The sequence below is a fragment of the Rhinoderma darwinii genome, chromosome 3 (assembly GCF_050947455.1).
Source record: "Rhinoderma darwinii isolate aRhiDar2 chromosome 3, aRhiDar2.hap1, whole genome shotgun sequence".
Taxonomy (NCBI): domain Eukaryota; kingdom Metazoa; phylum Chordata; class Amphibia; order Anura; family Rhinodermatidae; genus Rhinoderma; species Rhinoderma darwinii.
In genome coordinates, this window is record NC_134689.1 from 13,344,750 (window position 1) to 13,359,512 (window position 14,763).

The 14,763-nt window shown below is 44.2% G+C and overlaps 1 protein-coding gene across 2 annotated transcripts in view; it reads right to left on the reverse strand.

Annotated features, from left to right (window-relative positions):
- NUP50 (nucleoporin 50) overlaps positions 1 to 14,666 on the reverse strand; it is a 29,451-nt gene extending 14,785 nt beyond the window's left edge. The window contains exons 1-6 of one of the 2 annotated variants that reach the window (XM_075855952.1): positions 14,476 to 14,666; positions 6,591 to 6,664; positions 4,726 to 4,809; positions 4,463 to 4,634; positions 1,584 to 2,207; positions 149 to 233 (exon numbers count right to left, since the gene is read on the reverse strand). In XM_075855952.1, coding sequence (XP_075712067.1) covers positions 149 to 233; positions 1,584 to 2,207; positions 4,463 to 4,634; positions 4,726 to 4,809; positions 6,591 to 6,659 — 1,034 coding nt within the window. In that variant the 5' untranslated portion in view covers positions 6,660 to 6,664; positions 14,476 to 14,666. Of the gene's footprint in view, positions 1 to 148; positions 234 to 1,583; positions 2,208 to 4,462; positions 4,635 to 4,725; positions 4,810 to 6,590; positions 6,670 to 14,475 lie in introns of both variants that reach the window. The other variant, XM_075855951.1, reaches the window with a different exon arrangement.
- Between the last annotated feature and the right edge of the window lie 97 nt (positions 14,667 to 14,763).

Sequence of the window (14,763 nt, forward strand, 5' to 3'; positions counted from 1 at the left end):
GACAAACATCAGGAGAGGATACTGGAATATACTAGTGATATTTATAGCGTTCACGCCACGACAAGAAAATTAAAGCACGTGGTGTGCAATATTTATAAATCAATTTATAAAACTTAAAACTATGTCAGTAAGAACATCCCATACTAACTTTTTGGAATAGAAGGCATCATCTTCTTTTATTTCTTGAACAACTACTTTTGGCGGCTCTTCCACTTCCTCCTCGGCACCTGCTCCTAAAATTGTAGAAGGGAAAATAACTAAATAAATAACAAATCTACAGGACACATGATATCGAGAAGAAACTTGTACAGGTCATCCTGTAGTACTACCAGAGAGAAGGATATTATGTGACCTTTAGGGCCTGTTCACTTCGGCGTTAGGCGCTTCAGTCACAGATCAGTCCAAAATACCAGAAACAAGAGTGCAGCACGTGGTGCTATGGTTTCCGGTAAAGCGATGGACACCATGACAAACCTATTTAAAGTCAATGAGTTCCATCAGGCGCCGATGGTGTCTCGTCATGCAACGGAACTGGTGCTTCCAGTATTTTTGTTCCGCTCCAGTGATGGAGCAGAGCAATGGAAACCCCAACGCAGGTGTGAATAGGCCCTTAGTTCACAATGGTTTGCTATCATAACAAAAAACATACATTGTGCTGCAGGTACCCTGCACTTTTCACCATTCAGAAAGGGTACCCCCAATTATACAGTAAATTCTTATAGTGAAGGATTTTGCAACATCAGTATTTTTTATATAACTTTGGTTATATTTGGTTACAGACTTGCAGCGGTCCGTGCTATGGGCTGCTCATAGTTCTGCAGTAGCAGGTAGAGCTTCCTGCTTTGTCCCCCTAGAAATTATTACCCTAGACCCATAGAATTCAGGGGCAAAATAATGGGTGGGGGGGGGGGGGGGCATTGGCAGCAATCATCTTCTTATGCCATTACTTTTATTCCCCATTCTTAGACACCGAGGTCAGATTAAAGGGGTTGTCATCCAGGATAATCTATTCATATTCCCCATCATGGACTCACTCTGACGGACTCTGCACAACAATGTTCTAGCAACACCCACTGTCAACTCACCATCGGGTTAGCTGCAGGGAGAAAGAGGGTTGTCCTTGTCCCCTTAAAGTTAATGTGGTGGACTGTACTATCTGAGTTAGCTTTGGGCAGGTTTAGCCTAAACATCAGTTAAGTTAGCAGTGCTTACCAATGATCCTCACCAAGGATTTTCTTTGGCTAACCAACAGTAGAAACTAAGGCTGGGTTCAAAAAGTGCAGATTTTGCATGTATTATTTAATCCGAAACCAGGAACGGAACCTAAACAGAATAAAAATATAAAAGGAAGGCCTTGTAGGTCTGCTCTCCTGGATCAAATTCTGGTTATGGCTTACAAAACGCATGCATAATCTGCATCAAATCTGCACTGTAGGAACCCAGCCTTAAGGGTCAAAACCTATTTTTTGATCCCTTGATCCACAATATTATTAAATTGTCGATCACTGGTGACCCTACCCTCAACTGATGTCCAAAAGTGACCATCTACTTTAACATTTTGTAAGGGTTAAAACATCAGTCACCTGATTCTTCACTCTTGTTGGCGGACACCGATTGAACAGAAAACGAAGACGTTCCGATATTGCTCTTATTTGAATCTTTACCAAAGAGACCGGCAGCTCCTGCTGAGAAGGAGAATCCAGCTGCTGTCCCAGAATTGAATGAACCAAAACTACTAGCGTCAGTCTTTTGACCAAATGAAAACAGGGAAGCCGGCTGAGACTTATTTTCTGGAGAGGATTTAGCCGGTTGTTCAGATTTACTTTCACTGCAAGTAAAAGAAAATAAAGGTTTGGTCTCCACTTTCGGAGACACAATTGATGGAATGGTTGGGGTGCCTTTGGAGCTGTCACTCTCAGATCCGCTGTCGGTACTTGTTCCGTATTTCTGCTCAATGGCGGATAAATGTTTTTCATAGTCTTTAAAGATCGGCGTCAGATCACACATTGAATTGTTATTCACATGTTTCACAATCCAGTCACGGACTGAGTAGTTTAGGGACGTTAACTGTTTGCTGTAGTCACTTGAGCCGACAGACTTATTTGGAGCGGAACTAGAGGTAGATGAAAGATTCTCTCCGTTGGTTTTTTTAGTATTAGAAGTTCCATCAGCGGTGGAAGATGTTGGACCGTTTTTAAAGAGAGACCCTGGTGAATAAAATAGGAGTTACTACAGATGAAATATAGGGCAGGCCTTGCACCATAAAGAAGAAACCAAGTTAAAATTAAAAGGGGGCTGTAACATAATACTAACTTGCTTTTAATAGGATGTCTAGTGTTTGGCTTACAGTGCTTTCTGGAAAAATACAAGTTGTGCTCCATGGTTGTAAAGTGGTTAAATAAGACATTTCATTTAAAGAGGCTGTCACCAGATTTTGCAACCCCTATCTCCTATTGCAGCAGATCGGCGCTGCAATGTAGATTACAGTAACGTTTTTATTTTTAAAAAACGAGCATTTTTGGCCAAGTTATGACCATTTTTGTATTTATGCAAATGAGGCTTTCTAAAGTACAACTGGGCGTGTTTAAAGTAAAAGTCCAAGTGGGCGTGTATTATGTGCGTACATCGGGGCGTGTTTACTACTTTTACTAGCTGGGCGCTCTGAAGAGAAGTATCATCCACTTCTCTACACAACGCCCAGCTTCTGGCAGTGCAGACACACAGTGTGTTCTCGAGAGATCACACTGACGTCACTCACTTCCTGCCCCAGGTCCTGCATCGTGTCGGACGAGCGAGGACACATCGGCACCAGAGGCTACAGTTGATTCTGAAGCAGCATTAGCGTTTGCAGGTAAGTCGATGTAGGTACTTACCTGCAAACGCCGATACTGCTGCTGAATCAACTGTAGCCTCTGGTGCCGATGTGTCCTCGCTCGTCCGACACGATGCAGGACCTGGGGCAGGAAGTGAGTGACGTCACAGCGTGATCTCTCGAGAACACGCTGTGTGTCTGCACTCCCAGAAGCTGGGTGTTAACGAACAGAAGTGGATGATGCTGATTCGTCAGCATCATACACTCCCATTCCCAACTCCCAGCTAGTAAAAGTAAACACGCCCCGATGTACGCACATAATACACGCCCAGTTGTACTTTTACTTTAAACACGCCCAGTTGGACTTTTGCAAGCCTCATTTGCATAAATACAAAAATGGTCATAACTTGGCCAAAAATGCTCGTTTTTTAAAAATAAAAACGTTACTATAATCTACATTGCAGCGCCTATCTGCTGCAATAGCAGATAGGGGTTGCAAAATCTGGTGACAGAGCCTCTTTAACATCTAAGGTCTCGTTCACATCTGCGTTGGGGTCCTGTTCTGACATTCCGTCTGAGCTTTCCATCAGAATGGGACCCTGAACAGACAAACGGAAACCAAAGATTTCGACTACGCTATTGCTTCCGGCAAAACGGCGGTTCCGGTGAACAGAGACCAACGGAAACCATGGGCATTGTATCAGTCACCATTGAAATCAATGGTGATGGAAACCTCTGGTTTCTGTTTGTGTCTGTTTATGCCTGTTCAGAGTTCCGTTCTGACGGGAAGCTCCGACGGAACGTCAGAACGGGACCCCAACGCAGATGCGAACGAGGCCTTAGTGACTTCACCCTCTGTGGTTCACAACACTTCATTGAGAACAACATTAAATAGATGTGTTGGTACAGGCAGAGTGCAGCAGAGCGCTAACGGAGAAGTTTCACTAAGGCGAGTATATTGAAAAAATGTTTGAACATTTTTTCGGCCACAGAGCGCAACTTCTAGAAAAAGCCAAAAGAAAACTCCACTTTTACACAACATACTTATTAAATCTACTCAAAATGGTGATAAGCTATGAAAATACTTTGCTTTACTTTTAGTCTTCCTGTTACTGTAGAGCATTGGGGGAGCTCAGACGATCGTTACCCAGACTAAACTGTTCGGTCATATGTGTGTAGTACAGAACGCTGCATTAATAGGGGTTATCTTTTATAGAAAGCCCATTTTCAAATACCCTTTAAGAGAACGGAGTTAATAGAGGGAGTGCTCTATTTAGGGACCTCATCTATTAGCTGATCTACCAGCCAAAAAGGAGAGAGACTACAAAAGGTCTCACTATGGAGGGCAAGGCACATCGGTGCATTACACAGACAACCCACTGATTTCCACTTTGGTACCACTGAAGGGAAATTGAACACCTGTTGGGGGTCCTCCACAGATTACAGCTAATAACTTGGGATTCAGCGAGACCTCCAGTGTGATCAGCTTATTATAACAAAAAGGCATTCAGGAATAATGCCCTGTTTTAACGAGTCTCACAGACAGGGATCCTTTGTTTCCCACTCCTCAGGTATGCCTTTATAGAGGTGTCCTAATTACAAGGGCAGCCTCTATGAAGCAGCCATATATACAGTAAAAAGGAAACTTACCAAACGACTCCTTGCTTTCCACTGAAGGCTTTGAGGTGAACGGGGATGTTGTGCGGCTTCCATTGGTCAGGCCTTGTTGTTTTGCAGAAGAATCGCTTCCAAAACCACCAAAACTTGCCCCAGATGCTGCGAATAAACCTTTAAATCCTTTAAAAGCTCCACTACCCTCAGACTGAAGAGAGAGAGAGAAAAAAAAAAAACGTATGTTTAGAGTCACACAGACGGATGTGGATTACAAGTTCTATAAATGTTACAGGTATTACCTCACTTCCTAGATTCCTCCTCTTTGCCTTCTTAATATCCCGGCTCTTCAACACATCTTGACTTGCAACAGAGAATGTTCCTGCCTGTGAGATTATTGCACGGATGATAAACAAGACAGGCATCCAGTAAAACGGCTGAGTAACTTAATTGTGCTGTATTTATATAGTAGCTGAAAAACCGAGATTTATAAATAGGAGGGACACTAAAGCAGATTTTAAAAATACAAAGCTGGACAAAGCTATTCATTCACAAAAGCTGCTAACGGGTAAAGTACCTACAAAGTGCTTTAAAGTGTAGCTACAAACTTTTTAAAAATATTTGAAATGTCATAGTGACATGTCAGAAGTTTTGAACAGTGGGGTCCGAGCACTGAGACCCCCACCAATCGCTAAATGAAGTGGCAGAAGAGCGTCGTGCCAATTCGTTACTGATCGGCTTTCCTCAGTACGGTGTATGGGCCCGTGCACCTCTCGCTCACCATTCCGAGAAAAGACGAACAGAAACTAATGGGCACACTGCTGACCCGAGCGGTTCTGCTGACTCGTTTTAGCGATCGGTGGGGGTTTTAGTGCTTGTACCCACACCGATCAAAACTTCCGACATGTCAAAGGTTACAATTTGAACGGATTGTCTAAAGATGGGTCAAACCACCGTGAACTATGCCTTTTGCTAGAACAAAGTGGCACTAGAATAGTGAAGGGCGACCGTTTCCAGACAGGTCTGCTCAGCTTTCTCTGGAGGCCGCACGGAGGGCCTATTACATTCGATGGCCATGCACGCGACAGGATAGAAAACGCCGATTGAAGCTGCCGCTTCGTTCTATGGTGAGTCACAAAGGTTGAGCACCCATTGATAAGATGTCACCAATGTCTAACCCTTTCACTGCTAGGGACATATGTAATACATCATATTTACACCCAGAATCTTGGCTTTCAAATTATACCAGGATCAAAGCTCTGTGTGCAATACTCAGGGAGCAGTCATTTCAAGAAGATGGATCACAGCCTGTTACTGCCCTCTCTCCCCCTGTACAGTGTCACGAGTACTACAGACGTGAGAAGATGAGCAGTTACACAACTAATCACTCCATGCCTCTAAACAAACCATTTGTCGACTGTTTACGGATCTCAGATTTCTGCTCTCTTCACTTCTGGCGGTTATGTGAAGATATTTACATGAAGACAGACATAAGTGGCATGTATGAACGAAGTTTTTTTTTTTTTTAATAATTTGAGGTAAGTTTGGGTAAGACTTAGGTACAAATTACTTTATACAATTTTTGCACAAGGTGATTGTAAAGTGCTGGATGGTATCTTTACAATTTCCTAGGTGTCTAATTTCACTTTTTGGTATGGGGGTACGATAATTTTTATTGTAGAATTAAGCTTTTATTTCTTTAGGTCAAAAGTGTCAAATTAGTTGCGGCAGCAAAAGGGTTAAAGTAGAGGTGTCCTATCTGAGGTTAGCATAATATACTGGGAATAAGCAGTGAGATATATTGGTTAATAGTAAAAAAAAATATATATATATATATATATATATATATATATATATATATATATATATATATATATATATCTATCTCCTGCTTTAATTCTGTCTGGACGGAGGTGATAAGTGACAGCTTTCTATGAATGAGCAGACAGAATTAAAACATTATTTTACTGCATCAAAGCGTGTTAATCTACATATCACACAGCTCTGATGTGAATGACCCCCCCAAACCCCCATTCTGGGGAGCCAAAAGTCAGTCATGGCCGTATCCATAAGTGTTTTTTTTTTTAGCAAGTTCAGCTCAAACAACAAAAGTAAAATTCACAGGGAAACAAAATATTTTGTTGCCATCTGCAGACATTACACTTACATCTTCAGTCTCTTCCTCTTGATCCCAATTCCTGTCTGTCAGCTCCTTGTCTGCTATTCTCTTTGCCATTTTGCCTGCACTGAAAAGAAGGACAGTTTAACATGGATTCTGGAATTACACAAATCAATATATCAAGATTAAATAAATTCAGTTGGGATATCAAGACACAGCAGATTCGCACGTGTTACACCACAAATGTCATCCAAACTACATAGAAAAGGGTGAAATCTGCAATGAATATCCAGATCAGAATGAGCAAGATGTGGAAAATCCCCAATGTTCTGATTTCCGTGCGGTAAGTGTTCAGCAGAAGGTGGAGGACATTCGTTAAATCTCATCCACTTGCCTGCAACCGTCTTCCGCTGTAGATTTTCAGCCCACAAATCCGGATGGAAAATCTGCTACGTGTGTTGGTTCCCCTTACAGTGCGTCTCACCAGACAGCTGGATGATAACTATCTGGAAGAAAACTATCTGGAAGATTTTGGTGCAGATTTTTAGGCTAGTTAGGATCAGTTCACACCTTGCGTAAATACGGCAGATTTTCCGCAACAGAATACATTGCAAAAAATCCGCAGCAAATAAAGTAGCAGCAAAGTGGATGAGATAGAATAAATCTCATCCCCACGATGCGTAAATACTGAGCGGAAAAAAACTGAAATGTACCTGCGGAGCGGAATTTTATTCTACAGCATGTCGATTGTATTTGCGTACACGCTGCTTATTTGTTGCGTGTTCTCCCCATTGAATTCAATGGGGAGGAAAACCACATAACAAACAGCAGCTGTTGCGGTTTTTTGGCAGCGGGTTTATAGCGATTCCGCTGCAAATATGCAACTAAAAAAAGAATAATACATCTTATACTTACTAGAAGTCTGTTTCTTCCTCCAGAATTGCCTCCTAGGAATTCCTTATTTAACATTATTTTATTTACTCTATTATTTTTAAACTTTAATGTACTGGCATATATCGGTATACTAATAGCACGCAGGCAGTTAGGACATACCTCAGTATGCCCTAACAGGAAATATGGTCCGACAGCCCTGGGGTCCTTCAATGGACCCTGGGCTATCTGCCCATATATGGTATGTCCCGCGATCCAAAGGGCATCCCCCCTTCTCATTTTCCTCTTGAATGCTGCGGTCAGATTTGATCGCAGCATTCAGGGCAATAGCGGCGGAGATGAGAAGTTTCTCTCATCTCTGCCGTTACAGCGGGACTGTGGCTGTGTAATAGAGCCATTGCCCTGCTCCGGACAACAAGTGCACACGTGGTCAGAATGAGGTGATGCGGCCGGCGTTGCACTAATGAGCGGCGGGCCAGCAACGAAGACAGAAGGTGGGGGGTGTTTTGCCGTCCGCCCACCATGTTCTGTCCTCAGTGCCAGCAATCATTAGTGCAGCGCTGGTCGCATCACCTCACGCTGACCGCGCGCACTTGTTGCCAGGACTCCGCTGTGGGGCAATGGTTGTGTTACACAGCCGCAGCCCCTCTCTCATACATTCATGTGTTACTATAGTTAGCTGTGCGGCCACACAGCTTAGTATCGAAATGCATGAAATAATGGTATTGTCCCGTTTTGAGGGTGCACGGTATCGAAACAGTATCGAAGTTTCGATGCATCATGCATCCCTACACGGACCTATGAAATTCAATGGGGCTATTTAGGCATGTGGTTTTTTTTTCAAACTCACTGCATGTCCTATTTTGGTGTTCGTTTTTGCACACCACACAGCCATTGAAGTCAATGGGTGCTTGAAAATCACGGACAGCACACGGACGTCTTCCATGTGCTGTCCGTGATTCACGCAACAGTTGCTACAAAATGGGAAAAAAATAAAAAGTGCACCGACATCAAAAGCCGATGGCACACGGAAGAAACGCTGATGGGACACGGAGCTGCAACGCAGGAAAAACGCTGCGTTTCTTTGCGGACGCAAAAAATGACACGTTTGTGTGAATCTAGCCCTAGGGTGCAGTCAAACAATAGATTTTGTTGCAGAAATCCAAGCACTTGCAGCAGAAACAACCTCAGGCCTTATTCAGACGTGTCCGTTTTGCGCGCGCAAAAAAAAGCGGCATTTTGCGCACGCAGAAGGTCCGTGTGTCATCAGCATATGGTGCGCGGCTGCGTGATTTTCGCACAGCCGGCATCATGATGACACTGGTTTTCTGTTTACAAACAGAAAAGCACATGGTGCTTTTCTGTTGTCATTCAGTTTACTACTGTTGCGCGAATCACGCGCGGCACCCGGAAGTGCTTCAGTGTGCCGAGCGCGATTTGCACGCACCCATTGACTTCAATGGGTGCGTGCAGCGCGAAACAAAATAATGTGGCCAAATATAGGACATATCGTGCGTTTCACACAGCGGACATAAGCTGCGTGAGATTCACTGACAGTCTGAACGGCCCTATTCAGTAACATAGGTCCATGCGACGCGCGTGATTTCCACGTGATTAAACCTGTGCAGCGTATCCAACCTGGAGCCCGCCTCACCTTACATTGTGATGAGGTATTTCGGATGGTATTTCCGCTGCGTAAAAAAAGCGCTCATACACCCCTCCCTCCTTTGACGGCCGCTCTGGCCTCCTACGATTGTTTGCAGTGGTCACACTGGGGGCTGGACTGCAGGAAGGAGGGTGTTCTGGGTATGATTTTTTTTTTTCTCCCGGAGTTGCGTTTTTTTTAAGGCGAATAACGAATGCGCCGCAAAACTCGCAACACTTGGCTTTCTGTTGCAGGTTTTGCATCCCCATTAAATTCAATTGGGAAAATCTGCAACAGAAAAACAAAAATGCAGCATAAATTGACATTCCGCGGATTTAAATTCCACACCGCAGGTCAATTTATTACGCTGCGTTTGTGTTACTAAATCAGTTTACTGCTACTGTAAATTCTGCGGAATATCCGCGCACAACTCCGTTAGGGAAATTATGCAGCATTTACACTACGTGGGAACCCGGCCTAAGGCCAGGATATCACACACAGGTTTGATGCAGTTTTTGGCTCAGTTTTTTTTTTTAGCTAAACACAGAAGTGGACACAAAAGAAAGGAGATGCGTCAGTTTTTTCCTTATACCTTTCCCTCAGTTTTAATCCCCTAAAAGAAAAAAACGGAGCTCCTGCTATACCCATCTAGGGGGTCCAGCACATCCGTCAATGCAGTCTCTGGTTTCCAATTTCCCTTACTGTAGCAGCAAGCAGATCTAGGAAAGCCCTGACCAGGAGATGATGGAAACACGTGTTTGGCTGGGTTCATACACGATGGTTCTGCGCAGATCGGAGGTGTGATCGGATATTTGTTAGCACGCTTTCCGTAAAATTGTTCAATCGTAAAGACGTGAATGATTCCTCCACAAGACATTGGGATTCTAGTCATTGATGCGGCGACAAGATTAATTCCAATCACGATGACGATCAATAACTGCGGGTCATTGACAGGCGGCGGTTATCACTCGATGTGGTTGTATATAGGCCTCATTCACAGCAGTGTATTACAGCTACATAGAAGTCTATGGGTCCCTACTGTACCGCTGTATGCTTTCCACTTCACATGAATACATTTAACAAAAAACGTTAAAAAAATAAATAAATGGTGCCATGCTCCATCGGTTGCCGTATTTCTCCAAGTTCCCACAAAGTTTTTTTGGTGACGATTTTGATGCGGAAACACCCAAATCTCCCCCCATTGATTTCAATGGTGGACAGGCATTATTTTGTTTCCCTCGGCCAGCTTTTGACAGCGTGCGGGAAAATAAATAAATTTGCAGCAGTGTCGGCCTCTGGACCTCCACTGAAATCAGTGGGAGGCAGAAAAAAAAACTGTGCCTCTCGTTTGAAGAGCTTTGTTGCTGCGGATTTTGCATTCAAAATATACTGAAGGATTTTTAAGGCCCAGTTCACATTTTTACGCTTTTTTTGACGTGGAATCCACGCCCAAAAAATTCCAAAACAGCCTTTCATTGATTTCAATGGGAAGTGGAGGAGTTTTTCCCAGTGAAAAAAATGCTTGCGGAAAAAAAAGTGACATGCTCTTTCTTCCCGCGCTTGAAATCAATGGGTGTTTTTTTGCCTGTGGCGCTCAATGGCCTCCGCTGAAAAACACTGCGGAAAACCGCGGCAAAGAAAGTTGCAGGCAGGTCAAAATCTGCAGATGTGTGAACTGGCCCTTAGGGTATGTTTTTTTGCTGCTTTTTCAGCTGCAGACAAAAAAACGCCACAAAAACGGCTTTCTCTGCCTCCCATTGAGGTCAATGAGAGGTCAGAGACTGAAATGCCTGAAGAAAGAGCATGACGCTTCCGCCTCCCATTGAAATCAATGAGGCAATTTAATACATTGGTGCTGTTTCCGGAGTGGTATCCGCAATAAAAAAACTCAGTGTGAACGGGGCCTAACAGAGGTAAACCTGTGTCTGGGTAGAATATCTCTATAATACGGCACTGTACAAGGTACATATGGCTCAATAGTACAGAATCCACAAAATAACTAATCATTTGTTTTGGAAAATTGTGTCTTATTGCTTCTACTAGATCAGCGTTTTCCAATCCAGTCCTCAAGAAACCTTAGGCGGAGTTCACACGTGGCGGAGTTCACACGTGGCGGATACACTGCATAATCGCACGCAACGTATCCGCCCTGTGCGCCGTAGGGAATTCCGAGCTAAAAAGCGCTCAGATCTGTGGTGCAGTGGAATGTCCGCTGCGAAAAACTGCAGCACTTAGCCGGCGTGCTAGCAACGGTCACATGAGATGAAGCGTCATACCAGGAGGACGAAAGACTCCTAGGTAAGCTTAATTTTTTTTTTGGAGTTCTGTTTTTTTGCGGTGGGATCGCTGTCAATCCGCAGCAAAAAACTGAACTGCTATTTGATGCGGGATTTACATGCCTATTGAATTCAATGGGGAAATCCTGAAACATATAAGCAGCGTTTACGTTAAGACAGTTGACATGCTGTGATTTTCCACAACAAATTCCGTGTGAACTGGCCCTTTAGGATGTGTTCACACCTGTGGACTGTTTTTTACTTTTTGCTACTATTGCAAAAAACAGCATCCTTACAAAACTACCGTTTTTCTCCTGCGATTGTGATAATTGCAGCAGAGAAAAAATTTAATAGTTCCACACCCCAACAGGTGATGTATGTAATATTCCACAAGCGATTTCATTCGTTTCACGAATTAGAACATGTGTTTTCTCTATGAGAAATCCTCAAGACAAGACCTGCAGGGGTTAATTGAGGGCTGAATTGGGAAACCTTGTATTTGATAATAGCTGGGTTCAAAGTAAGTATTGTTGGCAACAAAATGTAGCAATAGAACAGTACTATGCGAAAACACATTTTGATAAAGTATAAACCCGGCCTAGTAGAGGCATGCTGGTGTATTAAAGTGTAGCTAAATGTTTGACAAACTTCTGACATGTCATAGTGACATGTCAGAAGTTTGGATTGGTGGGGGTCCGAGCACTGAGACCCCCACGATCGCTAGAACGAAGCAGCTGAAGCACTCGTGTGAGAGCTCAGCTGCTTTGTGTCTGTTCGGCTTTTTCCGGAAATGAATGTATTGGAGGATGGACTCAATACAAAGTCTATGAGCCCGAACTCCGATACATCGGCTTTCCGGAAAAAGCAGAACAGACACGAAGCGGCCGAGCGCTCACACGAGCACTTCACCTGCTTCGTTCTAGTAATTGGTGGGGGTCTCAGTGCTCGGACCCCCACCAATACAAACCACTGACATGTCAGAAGTTTGTCAAACGTTTAGCTACACTTTAACCCCTTAATGATCGCCGATTAGCCTTTTCACTGCGGTCATTAATGGGCTTTATTCTACAGCGCCGCCATTCCACGGCGCTGCAATAGAAGTAAACAGAGCAGGGAGCCGTGAAATCTCCCTGCTCTCAGCTGCTAGAGGTAGCTGAGGGCGTCCCTGCTCTGCCGGTTGAGATCGATATTAGTATCGATCTCACCCGTTTAACCCCTCAGATGCGGTGCACAATAGCAAGCACCGCATCTGAGTGGTTTTGGAGAGAGGGAGGGAGCTCCCTCTCATCCCACCGACACCCGGCGATATGATCGCCGAGTGTCTGTCTTCTATGGCAGCCGGGGGTCTAATAAAGGCCCCCAGGTCTGCCTGGAGCGAATGCCTGCTAGATCATGCCGCAGGCATGACCTAGCAGATGCCTGTCTGTTTTAAACGGACAGGCAGTAATACACTGCAATACAAAAGTATTGCAGTGTATTATAATAGCGATCGGAGGATAGTGAAGTCCCCTAATGGGACAAGTATAAAAGTAAAAAAAGTTTAATAAAGTTAATAAAAATACGAAAAACCCACTTTTTCCCCTTACAAACTGCTTTACTATTAAAAGAAACTACAATAAAGCAAAAAAGTTACACATAATTGATACTGCCACGTCCGTAACGACCCCGACTATAAAGCTGTTACATTATTTAACCCGCACTGTGAACGCTGTAAAAAATAAAATAAAACCAATGGAAAAATTGCTGTTTTCTGTTAATCCTGACTTTAAAAAAAATGTGATAAAAAGTGATCAAAAAGTCGCATCTACTCTCAAACGGTACCAATAAAAACTGCAAGTCGTCCCGCAAAAAACAAGACCTTATACAGCTATGCCGACGCAAAAGTTACAGCTCTTCGAATGTGACAATGGAAAAATGTAAAAAATGGCTTGGACATTAGGGCCCAGAATGCAAGCGGGGGGGAGGGGTTAAGGTATATTCAAAGGCCTTGTTCACACTGAGTTTTTTGACGCGGAAACCGCGCCAAAAAAACTCCTCAAAAACCTCCCGAAAATGCCTCCCCATTGATTTCAATGGGGAGTTGGACGAGTTTTTTTTACTGCGATTAAAAAAAAACGCATTGCGGTAAAAAGCAGCGTCATGACCCATCTTGAGGCGGTTTCCGCCTCCAAAACCCCATTTCAATCAGTCAGAAAGAGGAAAAAAAAACCTTGACAAGTATTTTGACGAGTTTTTGTCAAACCACTGTGCAAAAACCTACTTGAGCAGTTTTTGCAGGAGGAATTTTCCTCCTGCAAAAAACTCTGTGTGAACACAGCATTTCTATGTTCACACGGGGTCTTTTGCCGAGTTTTTTGATGCGGAAACCGCGTCGCAAAACTCGGCAGAAACGGCCCGAGAACGCCTCCCATTGATTTCAATGGGAGGCGTCGGCGTCTTTTTCCCGCGAGCAGTAAAACTGCCTCGCGGGAAAAAGAAGCGACATGCCCTATCTTCGGGCGCTTCCGCCTCTGACCTCCCATTGACTTCAATGGGAGGCAGGAGAAAGCGTATTTCTCGCTGTTTTATGCCCACGGCGCTCAATGGCCGCGGGCGAAAAACGGCGTGCAGTGAGAGGAATATCTGCCTCAAAGTTCCAAACTGAATTTTGAGGCAGATATTCCTCCCCCAAAATACTCCGTGTGAACATAGCCTTATAGACCTCCTGCGGTTCTACTAAAGAGGATTCACCATCCTTTCCAAATCCAGTCGCATCTCAGGCGGTCTGAGAGTTGCGAGTAAAGTGCACCCGAACGGCAGACGTCCAAAAACGGCCTGAATATGACCGCAACACCGCGAGAAAAAATAAAATAGGGGGAAAATGTAAGAGATAATAAAGTATCTAGTGCCAAACTGTTACATTGTATCCTGTGATATAATAAACATTGCAACATTATAAACTACAGTCACGTATAATAATCCTATAGAATAGCGTCAGATCATTATAATGTGAGATTATATATGAACATGGCAGCGCCGTCCCCTGTAGTCGCCATGTGTGCGCCCCACTGACCGAGAACACCCGGCCCCTGTCACCCGCGGCCTTCCCCGCCGCCGCTATCACCTCAGCCGCCATATTTACCTCCAGAAGACACGAGTGAGGACTTGTCACTTCGCAGCCACCTCACGCGAGCGTCCGCACCGGCTCCGTCTGTCCGCGGTCTCCTCACAAGCACATTTCACCCGGCAACACGAAGAGGGCGGGAAACGTCTTTAGGCGGCCATTTTGTAAGAGAGCCGACAGGTTAGAGTCAGTGCGCAAACTCCAACAGTAACGGCCGGGTGGAGGGGGCGGAGTTTCAGCGGTCCATTCATGAAAAGATTCGTTCTACTGCGCATGCGGTAGGGATAGACCAGCTTGTGATTGGAT